Source organism: Archocentrus centrarchus, chromosome 21 (assembly GCF_007364275.1).
Source record: "Archocentrus centrarchus isolate MPI-CPG fArcCen1 chromosome 21, fArcCen1, whole genome shotgun sequence".
Taxonomy (NCBI): Eukaryota; Metazoa; Chordata; class Actinopteri; order Cichliformes; family Cichlidae; genus Archocentrus; species Archocentrus centrarchus.
This window is the reverse complement of record NC_044366.1, coordinates 31,368,839-31,391,375: the sequence shown is the minus strand read 5'-3', so window position 1 is coordinate 31,391,375 and position 22,537 is coordinate 31,368,839. Positions and strand designations below refer to the sequence as shown.

General features: G+C 40.6%; 1 protein-coding gene across 1 annotated transcript; it reads right to left on the bottom strand.

The window, feature by feature from the left end:
- Positions 1-78: 78 nt before the first annotated feature.
- Positions 79-22,537, bottom strand: rubcnl (rubicon like autophagy enhancer). The gene is made up of 17 exons (XM_030757506.1): positions 22,492-22,537; positions 19,984-20,095; positions 19,263-19,656; positions 13,121-13,395; positions 12,093-12,190; positions 11,373-11,751; positions 10,457-10,502; positions 10,263-10,368; positions 9,818-9,954; positions 9,660-9,724; positions 9,284-9,323; positions 9,033-9,110; positions 8,649-8,769; positions 5,045-5,106; positions 2,585-2,738; positions 2,101-2,191; positions 79-1,872 (listed from the first exon to the last, which is right to left on the bottom strand). Exons 2-17 carry the CDS (start codon positions 20,093-20,095, stop codon positions 1,760-1,762), a joined length of 2,271 nt encoding a protein of 756 aa, XP_030613366.1. The 5' UTR covers positions 22,492-22,537; the 3' UTR covers positions 79-1,759.

Below are 22,537 nucleotides of genomic sequence, written 5' to 3'. Positions count from 1 at the left end.
ATTTTTCTATTATCAAAAAAATGCTTTTTGATAATATGTACAACTGGTGTAGTAATACACAGTTTATGAGTGTTTTATTGTTACTTTTTTATGAAGGAACATTTTTAAAATAAATCCTCCACAATGTCTCCGTTTGCCTTTCTGTGAAGACAGAATCATAACCTTCCTCACACAAAGTAAAAACATAATTATAAGCTGAGTACACTCGATGCAACAATCTTCATGTTATATCAGGGTTCAGACTGTACACAAGAAAAACAAAGACACTGGATTAAAGGCAAAAGAAGAGGCAATAAAAGCCGATGGAAATGGTTCATGAGATATTTAATACTGGATCCTCACTCGGTATCCTCGTGATATAATAATGTAAAAAACTAAATTCCATCTCATTGTACAAAAGACGTACATGTTAATACACACTGATACACTGATTCTGATTAAATTACCCCCCGAATTCAGTGTTATTCCTTTAAACTCAAGTTTAATTGAAATATAACTCAATATATTACTTTATATTGTAGAGAAAAACTAGGTTTGGCGCTTAACACTCAGCAGAGCCAGACACAGCAAATAAAGAGGAAAATGACTAGAAAGAAAAAAAAAACACTAAAACTGCTTCTGCACAATTCAAGTTTTCAGTTCACCGCTGTGAAGATGTGGCTTCATAGGAAGTTTTAGCAAAGTGCTAATTCACCTGAACAATTCATAGCATATCTGTTAGGATGATGGAACTTTGGGAGCGGGTCTCTGGAAGTAAAGGAGTTGTGCTGCTTACACGTAGATAAATGAGAATTGCAGCCACACTTTGCAGGCCAGCATTTGTTCCCAGTACTGAAGTACTGCAAGGACATGCGTTTGAATATAAAGGCAGTCTAAATCTGGGGCGCCGATGTTGAGGGCTCAAGATGCCTATCATAAACTCAGGTCTAGCCAAGAGCTGGTGGAAGGTAAAGTGCAATAACCCCGGTATACTAATATACTTATTTCCAGTTCTGCCACATTATACATGTGCTCCACTACATTTCAGAGGGAAGCACTGCACTGCAAAGTTTTGATAGCTATTGGTACTAGCTATCTTTCAAATTTTGATTTTATATGAACAGCTTATAAGCTATTGTTGGCTTGAATGCATTACTATAATCATATTACAGTTACAATCATGCCTTTACTTGTGTTTATCAGTGATCTGCAGGATCAGGAGCTACAATCATCTGATTTCAGGTTGGATGCATGGAGGAAAATGGTGAAGTGGGCTTTAACTTTTCACAAATGTACATTATTTTTATTTTTGTTGTAATTGCAGTTATAATGTGCACACTGGATCCAGGACAGAAACAACCAAACAAACCTGCTGCATTGGCTCTATGCAGGTATGCGTAGAGACATCATGCTAACAGGCTACTGAACATTCAGCTGTTCCTGCCATCACTTACTGATCATCAGTATTAGAAAACACCACACACAAGACAACCCACACAAAACCTGCCCACAAAAAATGGTTGTGTAACATGTAAGTGCTGTATTTTGCTTCTTGAGGTACAATATCTCATATCAATCTAATTTCCACAGGAAATATTAAGCAATGCAAAGCAATGCACAAGTTTAACAGTGTGGTTTGTGTTCGACAGATAAGCACAAAGAGGACAGAACTGAAACTCACTGACATTTTAAAAGTGTTTTTAGGTGAAGTGACAGAAAAATGAATGCAGCTAAACTACTGGAAGTGTTAAATGAACCGCTGACACGCGGCTGCTGTTGTTCAGGTGTTACTCTTCATGGATCCATCCCAGTGGTTTTTCCGTGCCTGGATCCGTGTGCATTTTGGACACTTTTTCTCCACAAAACACTTTTTGTGGAAGCAGGCTTTGCACACTGTGAAAAAGAAAATGATAGATTTTATGTATTCTGCAGTAATCCGTTAAACCCAGTGGTTTCACAGTAGTTGTTCTATAACAAACACACACACACAAACACATAGGCATCTCTAAGTCATGCTTGTGTTACGTTAAGTATAGTATCATTCTCATTAAGCTCTGTTTTTGGCCTGTAAGATGCTCACACCTCTGCAGTTATAATGAATGAGCTTTCGTCGATGCTCACCTGGACAGCGTTTACAGATGTCACTCTGAAAAGGAAAGACGACGTCTTTCTCTCTGCAAAACTCACAGATGAAACCTCGGGCGAGACACAGCTGAGTAAAAGAAAAGAAGTCCGAATCATTCAGTTTCACACCGAGTTCAAACACTGTGATGTTTCCGTCTGTATTTAACTCTGTTCGTTTAGTCCCAAATGTTCTTGCTTAAAGAGGCACATGGATATGAGTCCTGTTATGTCATCATTTACATCTTACGTATTAAGACATTATTCAGGTGAATGGGGGCCGAGATCTGCAATCCATAACTTTAACAGAAATAATAAAAAAAGGTTTATATTTTGATAAATGGCAGTAATATTTATTTAACAATGCATATCATCAGCACTGGGAAATAATAATACAATCCTGCAGTAGAAGTATACTGTATGTATCTTCTAGCTGATAAATGACACTGAGCAGGCCAGGAGCCGTCTTATTCATCAGACTGACCTCACAGTTTTCAACATGAGCAATGGCAGAGTGCAGCACCGCTTTGGTCTGTGCCGCCAGCTGACCCTTCTTCAGCTTCTGGAGGTCGTCCATGGAGAACAGGTTTGGCTGCTCCCTCAAGTGAGCAGGAAAATCCTCCAACTCGGTCAGCACGCTAGGACGCAAACACAGTTGGCACACAGTCTTTTTTTTTAGCTGCACACACTTGTTCAATTCAGTTCAATTCAATTCAATTTTATTTATATAGCGCCAAATCACAACAAACAGTCGCCTCAAGGCGCTTTGTATTGTGGGTAAAGACCCTACAATAATACAGAGAAAACCCAACAGTCAAAACGACCCCCTATGAGCAGCACTTGGCGACAGTGGGAAGGAAAAACTCCCTTTTAACAGGAAGAAACCTCCAGCAGAACCAGGCTCAGGGAGGGGCAGTCATCTGCTGTGACCGGTTGGGCTGAGGGGAGAGAAAGACATGCTGTGGAAGAGAGCCAGAGATTAATATCAATTAATGATTAAATGCAGAGTGGAGTATAAACAAAGTAAATAAGGTTAATGAAAAGAAACAGTCTATTATGGGAACCCACCCAGCAGACTAGCAGCATAACTAAGGGATGGTTCAGGGTCACCTGATCCAGCCCTAACTATAGGCTTGATCATAAAGGAATGTTTTAAGCCTAATCTTAAAAATAGAGAGGGTGTCTGTCTCCTGAATCCAAGCTGGAAGCTGGTTACACAGAAGAGGGGCCTGAAAGCTGAAGGCTCTGCCTCCCATTCTACTCTTAAGTATTTGAGGAACCACAAGTAAGCCAGCAGTCTGAGAGCAAAGTGCTCTGTTGGGGTGGTTGTTAAAAACTGTTTAGCTATGGAGGCTCAGTCACTGCCTTGAACTGGATTTTGCTGTGCGGCCGGGTTCAGTGTACATGATGGGAATGATCTCCAGCGGTGTTTATTTCAGTGACACATTATAATCTAGCATCCACATGAATGCCAGAACACACGTTTCCCAGGCTTCAACCCTCTGGGGTCTAAGTGTAAAGTTGAGAGGTTAACTTATACTTCAGTTAGTTTATAGGGATGCGGTTACAGAAGCTAAGCATATACATATCTGCATTTATATTTAGTGTTTACATGTTTTTGTAAGTACGTTAGGATGTTTATTAATGCACATTTCAGTTAAGTTTTAATACTGTGTTGAATGTACCTTTGTGGTTTTCCCACATTTACCAAAGGCTAGGAGTTTCTGGCTCCTGATTGGTTGTGTGAGTCACACGGGAAGTGGGAACAAGGATGTTGTTTTGTACACAAGTGTGGTGCAGTAAACAAAGAGGCTGCTGAGAAAATTATCCGTCTCCGTCGTGCTGTTTCTTTTAGTTGAGAGAGAATCAGTGGCATATCCCGAACCCTCATGTTACATAAGCGATGACAGATAATAACCCTCACCCTGTGTTATGTCATTTTTATTCTTTTTAAAAATTATTCTCCCAAGTCTTGGTAATCAGAAGGTAATGATTCTAACTTATACACATAAAAATTCATTTAGATTTTCTTTTCTAAACAAGAACTTTTTGCTCGTCTCTAAAACATAGGGGCAGGTTTGGGGTCATCACTGATCACTCAGAGGTTTTATGTCATGGCTGATAATTGTAGATCCAGGATTATCAGACATATGACCTTTGGGCACAGACCCTTGACACAAAATGAGCAATATGAATAATTTCTATCTCTGGAACATTTGCATTTTCTGGGAGTCTATGTGATGGTTTTCTTTTAGTCATTTCTGTCTCTTTGTGATCTGTTTCCACATTTGTTTGTTTTTCTGGTCACTTTCTTTGTAGCAACTGTTAAGAAATTTGTATTTTTTTTCTAACAGTCACAAACAGAAGCAGGAGCCTGCAGAGTAATCCTCCTGTGTTTATGTCACTGTGCTGCATGAAATCACAGAGCGCTCTAAACCTGAAGGGGGCAGTCAAGACAACCACAATTATTCACTGCTGTTCTCCCACTGCTGTCACCTCACAGTGGGATTTTCTTGGGGGAAATGATTTCCTCTTTGTGTCTCAGTCACTCTGTGATCTACGTGAACTTTATGTTTTATACCTGAAACCACAGCTGTGACCAAATGTTTTGGCAGTACTGGAAAAACAACATTTTTATTTATTAACCAATAGATGTTTTTGAAATGTATGAAATCCTTGTGATGGCTCTTCGCTATATTATAGAATTGAAAAATACATTTAAAAAAATACTCAAAGTGCATGAAAAATAAACTTTGTTCCACTGCCAAAACATTTGGGCCACAACTGTGAATGAAGTTTGTACATCTTCATTTTATAGAACAAAGACAACTTCAGTTTATACACAACTTACAATTTTAATATAACAATCTACTTTATATTATTTCCAGATGTTGTTTATGCCAGAGTTTATTTAATGTGGAAACAAACAAACAAAAGGTTCTACCTTCCTGATAATCTGCAGGCTGTCAACAGCTTCTTGATGCCCAGCAGCTGATCCTGAAGCTCCTGATGGAAGCACAGAGTGTTAAAAAGAATGAAGGGAATCCAAAAATAAATGAAAGTAATCTAATAATTTCAAATTAAATTTCAGCTTCTGTTTTGAATTTAACAGCAAATTCAGCAAAATTATCCTCCTGAGACCCGGTAATTCATTTTTGTGCACTGTAGTACACATTTAGTTTTTGCTTATATCTCTCATACTACACGTGCCACTCTTCTACATCCTGATGTTTCTTAAAGAGGACCACTGTAGCTTTAAAATGATGTCACATGTGTGGGGGTGTGTCCTTGTCAACTCTACTTTTCCTGCCTTTTCAAAATGGCTGGCATCCCGGCAAGCTCGTTTTATGGAAGAAATAAAGGTAAGCATGATTTTCATATTTAAAATGTTTTTTAATGTCATATCTTGATTAATTTTTCAAAATGAGCATCTAATAAATAATTTGAGTGATGTTTCAGAACTCATCTTATTTAGTTTCACAGTAGAAATTACTAATCTATTAATGTTCACTGTAGTGCACGTCAGGACTTCGTACTTATGTTTATTTCACTTTTTGTAGTAGCCAGCTCTTTGACAGAGGCAGAGAGAATTCTTAACAGAATCATTGAGGGAGATTCAGACATAGATCTTTCAGAAGATGAGAGTCAAGTGAGCCAGACAGGAGAGGTTGAGAACTCAGATGAGGAACCAGATGAGGATGACCTACAAGATGCAGGGCCAGATGTAGTGGACAAAGACACAGGGCTTGCTGAAGTGTACCGTCGTCCTATTTGGTCCAAAACCAACATGTAAGAATTTGGGATTTTTGACTTTGAGCAAAAAATAAAGGGTAAAGTACAGTAATGTGTTCCAATAAACTGATTTAAATTATAATTCTTAATATAGTGTTAAAATTTTGTAAGAGACGTATCCAAGATATCTGAGAAAACATTTCATAAGTTGTTTTGTTAAATCATTTTTCTATCCCTTAGGTTCATGCCTGTTTTGGAAGAACACAGATTTGCAGATGATGGGACCCTAATGACCCGTAGCGATTGGAGCCCACAGCAGTACTTCCAACAGTACATTGACCAAAAACTAATTCAGGACCTGTCCTTCTTCACCAATCAGCGTATGGTACAGGATTCAGGGTCTAGTTTAAACACAACACCAGAAGAGATCAAAACCTTTTTAGGAATTTCCATGTATATGGCATGCCTTGGATATCCAAGAATCAAAATGTACTGGGCTGCCAAAACAAGAGTCGCAGTTATAGCAGATTCCATGACACGTGATCGTTTCTACAAGATCAGGTCTTTGCTGAAAGTGGTCAGTGATCTAGCTGTACCAGAAGACGAAAAGAAAATGGATCCCTTGTGGAAAATCAGACCAGTTCTAAAGCGAGTCCTCCAAGGTTGCCTTAGCCTACCTAGGCCAACAAAGGTCTGTATTGATGAACAAATTGTTCCATTCACCGGCCGTTGTCCAGTTCGTCAGTTTGTGCCTGGGAAACCAAATCCAACAGGATTAAAGGTTTTCGTTCTTGCAAGTCCAGGTGGCTTGGTACTGGATTTTGAAACTTACATGGGAAAGAACACCTTCACTCAAGTTCAACAGATGGGCATAAGTGGAAATGCAGTCCTGCGTTTGACTGAGACACTTCCCAGAGAATCACTGGTCTACTTTGATCGATATTTTACAACCGTCAAGCTTCTAGATGCACTTCAAGAAAGGGGCTTGTCTGCTACAGGAACAATTCAAAAGAATCGAATCCCAAAAGAGTGCCACTTCACTGCTGACAACATCCTGATTAAAAAACCAAGAGGATCATCAGAAATGATTGTACGGAGACCTGATGAAATAGCAATCACCAAGTGGATGGACAACAAGCCTGTTATCATGGCATCAACTGCCCATGGAGTTGAGCCCCAGGATACCTGTTCCAGATGGTCAAAGAAAGAACAGAGACAAATCCAAGTCCCGAGACCTGCAGTAGTTGCAGAATATAACATCAACATGGGAGGAGTTGACATGTGTGATCGCATGCTCAGCTTCTACAGAATGTCCAGCCGGACCAAGAAGTGGACTGTCCATACCATGCTTCACTTCATTGATTTGGCCATCACCAACTCATGGCTTCAGTACCGACAAGACAGCCAGGCCTTGCAACGGGCTGCAAAGAACACCTCCCAGTATCTGGAGTTCAAACTCCTCTTGGCAGAGGAACTAATAACCCAGGGACAAACATGTCAACAAGACCTGAATGTTTCAAGTGATGAAGAGTTCTCTCTGGAAATCAAAAAAAGGAAGCCCCATCCAGATGAGACAGTAAGAAAATATGGTGCTGTCCACTTGCCTGAAATGGTTAACAGTCCAAGGCCTTTCAGGTGCAGAATGCCTGGGTGCAACAGTAAAACATATGTGAGATGTGTGAAGTGCCAAATGTTCCTCTGTGTCTCCAAAAAATCACAATGCTTCCTCAGATATCATAAATGAATGAACTTTTGTGAAATAGAAGTATAATCAGTCGTTCCTAGTTAAATGGCCTACAGCTGGTTAAACTAAGTTCTCAGTTGATCCATGACCTACTTTTCTGATATTTTTATGTAAATATTTTAAATATGTTTTGGTATTCTGCTCACAATGATTTCAGTGGAGCTATCAATTTTCATAGTCAGCTCTTGAATTTTATCAATGTTTCACACTCGTGATGAATGAAGTCCTGCTGTGCACTGGAGTACACATGTTGCAAAATTTAAAGAAAATGAGTTAAAACCAAAATAATCTTTGCAATGTGTTTTTTACCATTCCAAAGCTTGATTTATATGAAAAAAATAAAAATAAAAATATATTTTTTTTCCTGGGTCTCCACTGAATGCAGCAGCAATTTGCTTTAATTTCTGAGAATAATCTCTCACTGCTGTCTCCTACTTTCTCTTTTTTTCTTTCATACTTTAATTTTTTTCTTTTCGATGTGTATTGATTAGATCTGCATGAATTTTTTTTCTTTCATATCTTAGGTCATCCATCTATCATCTGTCTTCTAACCTAGAGGGAGGATACACCCTGTACAGGCCACCAGCCTGTCGCAGGGCCAACACAGAGAGACAGACAACCATTCACACCTATGGGCAATTTAGAATGACCACTTAACCTAACCCCACTAACTGGATGTCTTTGGACTGTGGGAGGAAACCCACACAGACACAGGGAGAACAAACTCCACACAGAGAGGCCCGGACCCAGGTGGAATCAAACCCAGGCCTTCTAGATGCCATTCTAGCTGTGAGACAGCAGTGCTAACCACCACGCCACCACTTGTTATAACAACCACTGTTTAAAATTATTTTTGCTTCATGTTTTCAATCTGTTTTAGTACAGGTGTGTTAACTTATTGATTGATCATTGATATTAGTATTGATGACAAATGTTTTACATCTCATTACACTAATATGAAGGCACCAGCCGATTTTATCTGTATATGGATCACAACCATAAAATTAAACTGAGAGTTTTAGTCAATTAGATGATGCCAAGCATAATCCCAGTAATTTAGATGTTAACTCACCCTAAACCTGTCCAGCTCCTTCACTTTACCGTACAGAGTTTTACCGACACAGGTCAGATCAAACAGAGGCTGATGCCACACCGAGTCCAGCAGCTGTTTGGAGAAATCACTCACAGGGTACCTGCAATATTAGTATGATGATGATGAGTTATAATGTTAGGATCTTTATAACATTAATATTACAACGCCATCAACCAGTCAAGTTTCCTAAACATCAGTTACAACTTTACAATAACCGTTCAGATGACCGGTGCCTCTTTACAAACTACACATTAAACAACTGGTAAATATAATTATCTGTTTCATTGTTTGTTAGCTGTACAGTAACTGTAAATAACAGTTTTATTAACTATCAGTGTGACATTTATCATCTGATTTTATTACCTGCCAAAATCCCAGCAGGACAAAACTCGACCTGGAATCACAGCCTCAGAGTTGCTGTGACAGCAGTCACAGAAATACCTACAGAAAAATTACAACAGGTCAATAATCCATTCACAATAACTATACACAGAAGTATATATATATATATATATATATACTGGGACCTGTATGTATGGTTTAATATCTGATTGTAGGAAAACGCCCCACACACTGGTTTAATTATTTGGTAACAACACATTATTTTTACATACCTGCCCAGGTACTCACAGTACCGCAGTTTCTTGATGTACCCTGGCAGGAGAGAGAGACTCTTAGAGTTCCTGTTTTATTAGTTACACATACGTTACAGCGTATGTGTAACTGGACAGTATCCATGGTAATGCAATACCTAGATTACTGTGAAGAACACTTTTAAACATTTATTTATTGTGTTTCTGTCTCATCTGCTGACAACTATATTATATTATATGCCAATCATATTAATAAAGCAGATGGACTCTGGCCTACTGATCTGTCTCCTTTCTCAATAATAGAAGCTTTTTCTGACCATGGTTTGACCTCCTGTAGAGGGATCAAAAATGTTCTTTTATGTCTAAAACAGTTCATTTTACGTAATGCAGAACTCACTGGGCTCCACCTCGGTCCCACAGCCTGCGCACAGGAAGTGTTGCAAAGCCACGACCTCTCTTCGCCTGAAGACAGAAAAAAGACACACTCATTAGTGCATCAGTCAGAAATAGGCCATTCTGCCACTGAGCTGTTGTGTCGTCACATGTAAAGGAAACCTGAGTGTGGGCTGGACTGTGAAGATGATCTGAAAGCGTGGAGGTGCCCAGTTGAGGGATCCTCTCATCCTGGTACGCTGTCTGATCTCCTCTGTCAGGCTGCTGCTGCTCTCCGCCACTTCTCCTGTACCAGGCAACTGGCATCAACAGGAAGAAGAGAGGACATCTGCAGTCATTTCCAGGTTCCATAATGGTTTTAGGGTCTCTTCTAGTATTCTCTAGATGTTAAAGAGAGCTTTGGAGAACCACGTCAAAGAACATGTTGTAGCTGTGCACAGTCACAAAGGACAGTGCAGCTACAACAGTGTGACAAATATGTGGAAAAACCAGTACCAGAAAATCTTCTTGGTCACCAGCCACCTACATTTGCCACCTACACCTTATTTTATACTTAAAATAGTTCTATGAGAAAGTGTTGTGGGTGATACGGGGGCTCTTTTCTCACCTCCTGAAGCGAGCTACGGAGGCTTTGCCGGCCACGCTGAAGCTCATTAGAAGGAAGCCAACTCCTCTTGAACTCCAACACGAGGTGCTGGGCCAGCTGCTCAGCACTGCATTATGGGAAACCACAGAGACATTCAGCTTTCACAGCAAGTGTTCAGATTCTGAAAATGTTGACTGAAAGGAACAGTTTCCTACTTTCTTAGAGTCTCTCTCTGAGGAAATGTATGATCAGCTCCACAGTCTGAAACGTAAACACATCATATGATGGTTATGTTTATTCTCATTTAATTCAATATTAAGCTATATAAAAATAGAGCTTAATATCCATTTCTGCATTCCGTTGATGATATTAATATGTATATGTTGATGACTGCCATAGAAAAAACAGTAACATTTCTAACACTCACTTCCTGTTATAAAGCCAATGAGCAAACAAGCATTCCATTCTGAATCAAATATGGATTTATGAGATCTGAATTTTACATACCGTCCCAACTTTTTTGGAATTATGTTTGCATCACTCTTTGGATCAGCAGTTTAATAGCCATTTAAAAATCAGCAATGGCCATTTTAAAGATGGACGCCATTTTAAGGGGATATCATTTTTGTGATTTGCCCTTTGTGTTGATGCTGTGAAATTCAGCACGGGGTTCATTGTTGGTTAATATAATGACTGTGTATTTTAGTGTCCCATATTTTACCTGTACATGTGCAGCCAGTAGATTAGTTTAACATAGTTCATTTGAAAGGTTTTTAGTGGAAAGATCTGCATATTAGTTTAATAGGTTTCAGTGTGGGTGTAGGAGCTGTCAAAAGAGCACTTGCTGCTGATCAGATTGTGTTGTTATGAGCAATTTGTTATATTTGACTCAGATGGAAGGATGGTGGAAAGGAACAATCAGTCTATTAAAACTATCTTCACAGTATTTGCATGGATTTCTATGAGATTTGGTTGGACAAATTGTAGTAACAAAATAGCCATCGCTTGGCTTTTTGTCTAAAAACATCATCAGGAGAAAGGAAGATGTTGGGTAACTCTGATCCCAGCTGAGATTATATGTTTGAAAAGCAAATATTCACTGAAAAAAGAAATACAAAGAAAATCTTTTACCTTCAAAGCCGCTGTCAGTGGAGAGCATAGACAGAGTCTTTATTTGATGCTGAGCCGCATCCTTCCTGGCTTTCTCCTCTTGATCCTGCACATACGAGTGTGTGTCTCTGTGTGCCGTCTTCACGTCTTCATCTGGATGTCTTCGCTTGTTACTCTGTTGTCCGGGATCGTCTGTGCTGCAGTCTCCTGCGCATCGCTGTGCTGTGCATGTCTGTTTGTGTGGTGAACTGTCCTGTGCGGAGCTTGTGTGTCTGCACATCTGGCAGTGTGTGTCGTGGTGTGTGTCCATGGTGGAAAGCCACTGATCTAAACTCAAAGTCCACTTTGCACTTTCCAGCATCTCCAGCACCATGTCCACCACAATAAAATGAGCGTTTTCCTGCACACAGGAAATAAATGTCAAATAAATATTTGACATTTATTTAGAAAAACACTTTAAAAAAAATTAAAACATTAAAAAAACATCCAATTTAACTATAACTTAATTATTTTTAAATGCATGTAAACAGGTTTAAAAAGTTGTTCAGTGCCTTAAATTTACTTTTAATTTCTCACATCTGTAGCTTCTAACTTGCAGTTGTTTGACAGAACCAATAATTTTGATAATGAGTAACTTGTTTTATATGACAAAAATAAAGTGTCTTTTATCCCTTTGATAATGACATTTATTACATTAATTCCAAAGTAAGTAATAAAAACTGTGGAAAAAATGTAAGACACCTTTTCCAGCTCACAGCTGGTCCTGAAGATCTCTGCAGAGGATTCTGGGATTTCACTGCAACTTCTTTTTTTGCTTTGCTGAGCTGAGGTGGAGCCTCCTGACAAAACACAAAAACAACCTTCCTGGATTTCTGGGCTTTCTCACACACACACACACACACACACACACACACACACACGCACGCACGCACGCGCGCACACACACACACACACATGGACCAGGCCTGGAGCAGTATTACATGATTAGCAGTTCATCATAATCCTTAGTTATCATATACGGGGTCTTAGCGCAGCAGGTGGTCAGAGCCTCTGTGCTTCAGAGTCATGTGCCTGAGATGATCACATTAAAAGTATATGCTCTGAGTGACATCATACAGAGCCAAGAGTAGGAAAAATGTTTACTTATATATGTTATTATTTTAAACTTTGGCCATCTTTATTATGAGGATCAGTACTTCTAACTCACGATGTACTTTCAGAGATATTTCTTCCTACAGCTGCCATCAGCATCATCACTGTCAGCCTTCTTTACTTAGTGCAGAGCAAATTTAAACACGTGCTGGGAGTGATGTGTGTCTTGTTACTTTCATTAAGTTGACATTGTAACCTGGCAAAATAACTAACAAACCCAGCTGATGCTAGCTTTGTGAGGCTACGACTGATGTTCAGCTCAGTTTTTACTGCACGATACGTTTGATGGTGCCCAACAGACCTGACAGGCACATGAGTGCCATCTACGACCGACCACAGAGTTTTATCCACGGTTCTTTCATGTTTTTCCAACTTTTACACCTTAGACAGCAAGTATAGAGGGACATGTGGGTTATTGTTCTTCATCACACTGAGATTCAGAAGTATTTGGATGATGCCACCCGAAATATTTCTGTAGATTATCAGTCTTTTCCCTTAATTAAAGATAATGTGAAGCTGAAAAAACATGGTTTGGTTGGTGGTTTATTCTCCTAATAGGCACAGTATAACCTCCACCCATCATCTACTGTTTGGCACATAAATAAACCCTATTTTACCTGCTGTGTGAGGGGTAGCACAGGTACTTTGGCTCCGCCTTTTGTGCTCCTCAGCTACTCCCTGCTGTCCACTGTAGGGAAGGTGAAGGCCGGGGATCAGGAGGTGCTTCAGGTTTGATGACATCGAGGTACAGTTTTGCTTTTTAACCTCCTGCACGGGGGATGAGGCCTGACAGGAGCTTGGTTTGGATTTCAGATCCGCCTCGCTGGTAGATTTCAGGCACTCATGCCGACCCAGAGACAGTGAACCAGAAGTGGGCGACGGGGGGTCCGAGCTAACAGAAGAAATGTTTCGCTTTAGATGAAAAAGTGTCAGAACAATGCAAGTGAAAGAAAATTCACCTAAGAAATAAAGACAGAGCACATTTTGAGTTGACTGTTTTCAGTTATAATGTCTTCAGATGTCAGTTTTCTGCTTGTATGATGATGTGTGGGAATCCAGTTTAAGTTGTAACAGTTTAAAACCATTGGAATAAACCAATAAAGCTGAACTAAACTGTAATAATTGCAGTGTCAGTTGGGATTAGAGCAGTGGATACAGCAGCAGCATTTAAACTGTAAGGATACTGATTCCATACATCACCTGACAAACAGCTGATTAACATCAAATGTAACTAGTTAGTACCAGCTGACCTACAGAGTCTCAAAGCAGCTGAACTGTTCTACAGTTCAGTAATTCATTATTTCCTCTGGTGCCTAAGCACCAAAATCTAAAAGCAGAGCTGAAGCTGTTTATTAAGCAGATAAATGACTGACAGATGATTAACTAACAGTATGTGAAACACTTGTTATTACAGATGTTTCACTTACTGTAAGTGCTGCAAATTATGACAATTTAAAAAAAAATAAAAGTTAAAGTAAAGTTGATATTTAGGCTGAAATGATAAAGAGTAAGCCTCGGCTCTCTGCTCTGTTTTGGGGATGATGTTAAAAAATATTTTAACCGTTGGATTTTCAGCTGTTAAAAACACATTGATGCATAAAACCACAGATGTTTTTTTTAAAGGCCTCTTTATTTATTCATCTCAGTTCCTGTTTGCTCATAGGCTTGAGGCAACCACACAACTTTCATAACATTGTGACATTTACCACCAAGTGTCAGAAACGTTAAACGCTGTAAGTCATGAGCAGCGTTCACTGGTTCCTGCTGCAATTATGCACAGGAAGTGAGGCTTACTGTACGACATACTGTATAGTTTTAATATACAAGCTTTAAAAACCTTATTAGTTTTAAAGTGTGTTACTTTACCCCAGCACTCAGTTAAAGCCTCATTATGCTGCACTATGTGAAGAAGTTTGGGCGCCATCAAGTGGTGGTATCAGAGTAACGCAGTGGCAAACAGTTTCTATGTAGACCTGAGTGCCAAGGTGGCCAGAAAACAGCAAACTAAATGTGGGCATAGAGTGTGTTTCTGTGGGCAGGTGATGAATGCTAAGAGGGGGTCAGAAATGTTCATGTGTGTAACTTCAAAAACAAGCACACACAAACTCTGCAGCATGTGAAATAGTGGTTTATCTGAAGGAAAGGTTCCCAGCCCACTCGCTAAGACATGAAGGGTTTTGTTTTTGTTTTTGTTTTTTATGTGGTAGTCTTCTTTCACTTGTCTGTTCCCTTTTTCTATCTCATCAAGTAGGAACTGTTATTTTGGCTGCTGATCTGTCTGGCGATCATCTTTTAGTTTCGGCAGGGAGGCACCCACACAGCAGCGTATCTTTTTTATCTTGTTTGAGAGATGTGTATTTTGGAACTTTTGCCGTGTTTACTTCATGTTCTATTTGAAACTAAGTGAAGCTGCATTTCCTTTTCTTTGTGGTGGACTGCACCAAAAAGGCAACGCTTGTGACATAGACAGCAAGTGAACCTGCATATGGTCTACACCAGGGGTGGGCAATTCCAGGCCTTGAGGGCCGGTGTCCTGCAGGTTTTAGATGTGTCCCTGATCCAACACACCTGAATCAAATGGCTGAATTACCTCCTCAGTATGCAGTCAAGTTCTCCAGAGTCCTGCTAATGACTTCTATATTTGACTCAGGTGTGTTGAAGCAGAGACACATCTAAAACCTGCAGGACACCGGCCCTCGAGGCCTGGAGTTGCCCACCCCTGGTCTACACACTACAGTGAATGATGTCTCCATAGGTCAAAAACTGTTTTAACAAAAAATTGCCTTTGGTGTAGTGATTAACAGATTCACCTTACACGGAAAAGATTCCTGTTTCAAGACCAGGAGAAGGAACAAGCCCAGCCTCGAGGGCCCCAAGCTTGTGTGCTCCTTGTTGACTCTAAGCCCAGATCAATGGGAGGGCTGCGTCAGGCAGGACATTCAAATCAAATCAAACATGCAAAACCACTGTGGTGACCCCTTGGGAAATAAGGGAGTGGCCAAAAGTACTATCTCTACCTTTAGAAATGCACTATATTGCCAAAAGTATTCACTCATTTGCCTTCACACTCATATAAAATTGAGTGACATCCCATTCTTAATCCATCCATCCATTCATCCATCCATAGGGTTTAATATGATGTCAGCCCACCCTTTGTTTGTGTTTATGGGAATTCCACTTCCAGAAGCGCATTTGTGAGGTCAGACACTGATGTTGGAGAGAAGGCCTGGCTCACAGTCTCCACTCTAATCCATCCCAAAGGTGTTCTATCAGGTTGAGGTCAGGACTCTGTGCAGGCCAGTCAAGTTCTTCCACACCAAACTCACTCATTCATGTCTTTATGGAGCTGCTTTGTGCACTGGTGTGCAGTCAAGTTGGAACAGGAAGGGGCCATCCCCAAACTGTTCCCACAAAGTTGGGAGCACGAAATTGTCCAAAGTGTCTCAGTATGATGAAGCATTAAGAGTTCCTGTCACTGGAACTAAGGGGCCGAGCCCAACTCCTGAAAAACACCCCCACACCATAATCCCCCCCCCAACACTACCACCAAACTTTACACTTGGCACAATGCAGTCAGACAGGTACCGTTTTCCTGGCACCCGCCAAACCCACACTCATCCATCACTTTGCCAGACAGAGAAGTGTGATCTGTCACTCCAGAGAACACGTCTCCACTGCTCTAGAGTCCCGTGTTGGTGTGCTTTACACCACTGCATCCAACGCTTTGCATTGTGCTTGGTGATGTAAGGCTTGGATGCAGCTGAAGGCCACATGAGGTTTGGAGGTCTGTAGCGATTGACTCTGCAGAAACTTAGTGACCTCTGATCCTGCTCTGTCATTTAATGTTGCTCCCAACTGCTTCCACTTTGTTATAATACCACTCACGGTTAACTGTGGAATATTTAGCAGTGAGGAAATTTCACACCTGGACTTGTTGCAGCAGTACAGTGGTGTGGTGGTTAGCACTGTTGCCTCACAGCAAGAAGGCTTAGGTTCAAATTCACCTTTCTGGGTTAAGTTTGCATGTTTGTGTGGGTTTCCTCCCACAGTCCAAAGCCGTGCAGTTACTGGGGTTAGGTTAACTGGTGATTCTAAATTGCCCATAGATGTGAATGGTTGTTTGTCTCTCTGTGTTAGCCCTGTGACAGGCTGGTGACCTGTACAGGGTGTACCCTGCCTTTTGCCCTTTGACAGCTGGGATAGGCTCCATCCAATGATTTGGATTGGTGAGTGAATATTAAGTGCAATATAGTGTATGTTTGAGATACTGCAATGAGTGATCTTTCTTTTAAACAGACTGAGTGTACTATGTGAGGCACAGAAAAAAATAATCAAAGAATGATGCCAGAAAGAGGTAGATAATGATATTTGTCAAGCAGTTATGTCACTGTATGTGTTATTGTAGTAAGAAATCCTAAGTAGAGGTTAAAGTGAGCCACAACAATCAGAAAGCAATTAACACAAATTATCAAATAGTTAATTTTTCATTAATTTTTCCTTCATTGACAGCATGGAGATACTTATTCAGTAATAAAAAAAATAATGACATCCCACTGCCTGCTTCCACCTTTAAAACATCTTTTCTCCTTCTCATCCCTGTGATGTGCAGATGTAAAGCGGTGGTTTCGGAGAGGAAGTTGAGAGATTAATAGGTAAGGGCTACTCAGCAAGGGAAATTCTGTAAGCTGGAATTAATTTCAAAATTCCTTTTAGAGTTTTTAAATCATTATGTGTTGCTGAATTTAGTTCTTATGTGAAACATCTTGCAAAACTAACTGAAGTATACTTTTGTGCTTTTCAGAGGCTGCATGAAAATATGTAGTGGGCAGCTTTGTGCAGTGGAGTGGAGGTGACACCAGTTAGTCTGCAGTATTGTGCAATTTACAGTGATGCAGGACAGGATGTGGTGTTCATGTGAGGGGTAGCAGACAGCAATTTAGCTTCAGGGTGATGATGCTGATTAGATTTGCTCATCAAATTCTAGCAGCTGTGAACAAATGTACATGTCTGCAAAAGACTTTTTAGATTATAGGAAGTTTTTTGCTTGCAGTTCAGTGACTTCATCTACAGTTTTCAGTTCTTTTTTCTTGTTCAATGAGAGAAGTCTGGCATTAACGTCAGGCTCACTGTGTAAAGTGGAAATGTGAAGAACAGTGACACCAACAGCAAAATATCTGCTTTCCATTCTGCATCTGAGAGCTCTTGAGTGTCCTCCCCTTCCTTCTCACAAAACTCTCAATTTTCTGCTCTAGGTCCTGAACTTTTTTTAGGACTTCCCCCAGACTGAGCCTCCTGACAGCTGTGTGGTGGCCTGTGTCTTCACACTCAGTCTCATGCAGCTCCAAAAGCACAAAAACTGTGTGTGATTCAGCGCCCTGATGAAGCTGACTATTTTAGTTACAAATAGCGCCTGTCTATTAGGTGAAACGTATTTGGTAATGAGGGCGAGAAGCCACAACAACGCCCCCCCAGAAGCCTGAGACAGACAGAGAAGAACCCCCAAAACCCAGGCTGTCTGTCGCACCCCAGGAGAGCTAAAGAACCGAGGCCGTCCCGATGACATCCGCATTCCCACCCCAGCAGAAGGAAGAGGGAGACCCAGCCAGAGCCACCCCCCCACCCCCACCCACGACCAAAGGGCAAGAGCACCAGAGAACCAGAGGCAACGGCCACCCCGGCGCAAGCCGAGAACAACCCAGCCCCTGAACCACCAGCCAGCCCCTTCCCCTGGTAGGGTGCAGGAAATGGTAGTGTAAGAAGACCCCCCCACCCCCACTCATCAGTGTTAAAGGTGATGTGTTGGGTGCATGTCTTGGTGTGTGTGGGTGTATGAGGCGTAAAGTGAGTATGTGTGAAAACCTCAGTGTCTAACACACCCTCTGTGTGGAACCCCCACCCCCCCAAGCTCTTACATGTGTAGTGATGTGTGATGACCTGTATTCACTATAGTGTAATTAAAAAAGAGGGGTGGGAGGCCATACGGCACACATGAATGGCACAACTCAAGCTGGGCCACAAAGCTGCTCCAGCCCTGCTTTTATAGCTTTATTAGCAAAGGTTCAGACGTCCGTTCCTGTTCTGCACTGGTCAAGTTTTCGTATTTCTCTGCTTGTTTACTCTCGTAATGGCAATTCTGACTGTAATCCTTAAACACAGCAATCTGCTCTCCAAAATCTAAACACATGGCGTTACCTCTGACATCTTTCTGCATCACTTTTCCTTTTTTTCATCTGAGTTGACATTTTTCATGGCTAGCAAACTCACGTCTCTCATAAATGTCTCTTCCAATGCATTTACAGTGAAGCCGAGTTTGCTTGCACACACATATACATAATAATTTAAAAAAATGCAGCTTCAAAATAAAAGCAACAACGCTGTATTGTGAGTTCCCACAAAATCACAAAAATCATTAAGCAATTCTCTGATCGGGCATTTATCAAAAAGTGTTTGGTGGCTGAAATGGGACAAACTGCATTATGTATAATTATTTACGTTTGAATCCTAATTTTCCAGTGACCTCACATGGGTCAGTCAGAGACAACCAATGGGCTGGATGTGGCCCAGGAACTGCACCCAGGTCTGATCTAAGGGGCTGGAAATCTGCCATATAGCTCTTTGCTTCTGTCGTGTTGAATTCAGTTGTCTAAATGCACGAAGAGCAGACCTGCACATTTTAAAGTTGTGTAGCTGACAGGTGTATCTCACAGCATGTTGTTATTATTTCTAATGTAGTGTGTGTATACAGTATACAGTAGTTACCTGGGATCAGATGCATTATTTATCCCTCCATGCCAGGAGATGGGCCTGTGGCGTCTGGAGATGACCGGACTGCTCCTGGGAAGGAGGAAATTTTCATCCTCTGGATGCAAAAAAGAAAGTTCCTCTTTTGTCGGGAGGTCAGATTCTGGGGTTCTCAAGTTCCTTTTGCTGCCTCTGTCGCTGTCGTCATCCACACCTTCACTGCTCTGACTGAGTCTGTTTGACTTGGAGTGGCGGGAACATTTAAAAGCTTTGCGATGTTTGGCTTTTGACTGTTTGTGTTGAAGGGAAGATGCTGCACTAACGTCTCCTCTGTCAGTTTCTGTTGGTGACAGAAGGAGCAGTGGGGTTGAATCCACAGCAGCTGATTGTTGCTTTTGATAGCAAAGATCTTCTGTGCAAAGGAAAACAAGAGACAGCAAAGAAAGAGTGTCAGCCTGATCAGTAAGCATTCAAATGTATTCTTCATTTTAATTATACATGGATTTTGAAAACTGAAACCATAAACAGAAACTGTTCTGGAAAAGATACCCAGATATCCCCGGATAAAAGTTCACCAGATAAAATTGTGTCCTGGTTTCCATAAAATGTTTTAAAATCTCCTTCACATTAAATATTTCAACAACTTGCTGGTGCTTCCTGTGTGGTGACAGCCATACAAATCCTGCAACAACCTGCAAAAACCTTTGTAAACTTGCTTTGAGAGTGTGCTGGAGCTTACCCGTGGATGTCAGATCTGCAGTTCCAGGTGTTTGTGACTCTGCGGTGTCCACATACCAGCTGACGTACCTGGATCTACAGAGGGAGGAGGACATGGTGCTGCGGCTTCCCATCTGCCCAGACAAAGAAAGCCGAAGTTTCTCAGTGACTTTGATGCAAACTTCCTGCTGCTTTCAGAGCTGTGAGAAAACAGCTACCAGCTGTGGTAGTAAATTATGATTGTACAACATCAGAAAGCACGAAATGATTCTGTAAGTTACTGAACGGCTGATGTGTTGGAGAAGCTTTATTAGTTCTACTGCAGTTTGGAGCCAATCAAGGTCATAAAAAAACTTTTATGAAACTTTTTTTCATTCGAAGTCTCAAGTCCAAAGATAAACAGGGCAATAAATGGGAATATAAACCTGAATGACTGAAATCTTTATCATAATATGGATTTCAAATTGTGACGGTATCTCAGAGGGAAGACTTTAAAGAGTTGAAGATTTCCACAAGTTTAAACAGTCAGTACACGCTGTCACAGGAACTCCCAGTCTGGAGCAATACACGAATTTCCCAGGAAATGTGGCCTAACAGACGTGCATTTGTGCAAGTCACAGTTACTCAGCGTCCATAAGAGCAACTGTTTGTATCCACCATCAAATTCCCTTGAAGTTCGCAGTTCTTTAAACTGGCAAATTATCAATATTATTAAAACCATTAATATTGAAAATAGTTTGCAAATGTGATTTAAGCATCTTAGCAAAGATTACACAGAGTTACATGATGCATGTGTTGCTGCACACTATTCTCAGTGACTGGTTTTGCTAAAGAAACACTAAAAAAAAAAGGTGATCTTTGTAAAATTAGCACAGCATTTTAAAAAGTTCATAAGTGCCCTATGAAGATGAATTTTTGAAGTTCAGATGGAAGAAGCAGAAAGTGACGCAGTGCATAAAAAGCATGAATTGCATACAGTAGTTTTTTTTTTCCCGGTGTTCCTATTTGGGTGTTTTGATGACGACAGCGTTTAAAAGCTGAACCAGAACACAGACGTGCCGAAGCCTTCAAGGGCTCAGAAGATGCGACTCGATCTGTTACCTCTGCCGCTCTGACCTTTATCAGCTCTCAGGCAGATTTTTGGGACAGATTTCAGAGACTTCACAAACTTTCCTGGAAAAAAGCTACTGTGGCTAAAGCTAATTGAAGCTGTGAAAGCCTTTAAGTTCATCCAGAATTAGAACGAGCGCAGCTCAGAAACACCAGCAACCATATTCAAAAAGTGCTGCATCTGAACCAACGTGCTTTGTACAGCACCCAGCCTGTAACAGGGCGTCACTGTGATAACGTTTGGGTGTTGTAAGCATCACTCTGTGAGGCATCAGAAATATGCAGCACATCAGTCCACACCAAGGTTATTATAATGGCCTAACAACATGTTAATTTAGTGAAGTTAAAAAATAAAAATAGCAGATAAAGAAACTGAAATAAAACAATCGTGTGTACTTACAAAACCAACAGAAAAAAAATAAAATACACAAGAAGTGTTTTTAGTTTGAGTCTTTCTCAATAAAAGTAGCCTGCACCAAAAATATATTAATATTGTAAACTAAAAAATGACACTGGTGCAAAAGAGACGTTTCATCTTAAGACACATATTTCCTGGTTAAAGAAACACATAATGATAATATTTCTTCTAATACTTTTCCAAAACATCTGTGAATGAGTGCAATCATTTCATTAATAACAAAAAAAAAGGCTTTTTTTTTTTTTTTTCAGATGTTTTTCTTTTAGTTTCGATACAAGCTGTGATCAGTTCTGCCCAGCATGACGCAGAGGTCAGTGAAGAACACATATCAGGAAAAAAGATGATCTCTCCTGGTGTCACCGCAGCCTTTTGCTCCAGAGCTGAGGGGGCCTCCGAGGCCTGCTTCTGCTTTTTTTTACCTCTACCTGGGAATAAATGACGAAGGCCTGGGAGGGGATTTCAAGCTAAAACACGATGATCAAACGGAGGAGTCAGAGGTGGTTGCATCAGTGTCACACAAGTTTCATGAACTTTGAATCTGAGCGAGTCGCTGCCAAACCAACAATCCGTCATCACAGATCGTAAATTGATGTAAAGCATAAAAAATATGTAGCACTGAACCGCCTTTAAATCTCATCAACAGACCTCATATCTAAATGAAATTATACAGTCAGTTTATATTTATAGGATAATCCACCTTCTATATCCTCTTAATACACACACAACAAACAAATGTAAGAAGTGAGTTTAAAAGGTTTGAGGTAGAGAGAGAGCAAGAAAACAGATATTTAAAGACAATATTCATAATTTCTCATATTTCTTCAAGGAGCTGCTTCACTGTAATCAGTCAAACAGAGCTTCCTGTATGAATGCAGAAGTAGATTCTGATTCTAAGTGATAACATCTACAGTATTTCCTTTATTCACTGAAATCAATAAGCAACATGTTTTAAAGCAAGGAGAAAAGCAGCGCTGACCAGAGCACGAAGCTCAGGCTACTCACCCGTGAGCGGCACAGAGAGGAAACCTGTGAGAGGGGCTGACGCGAA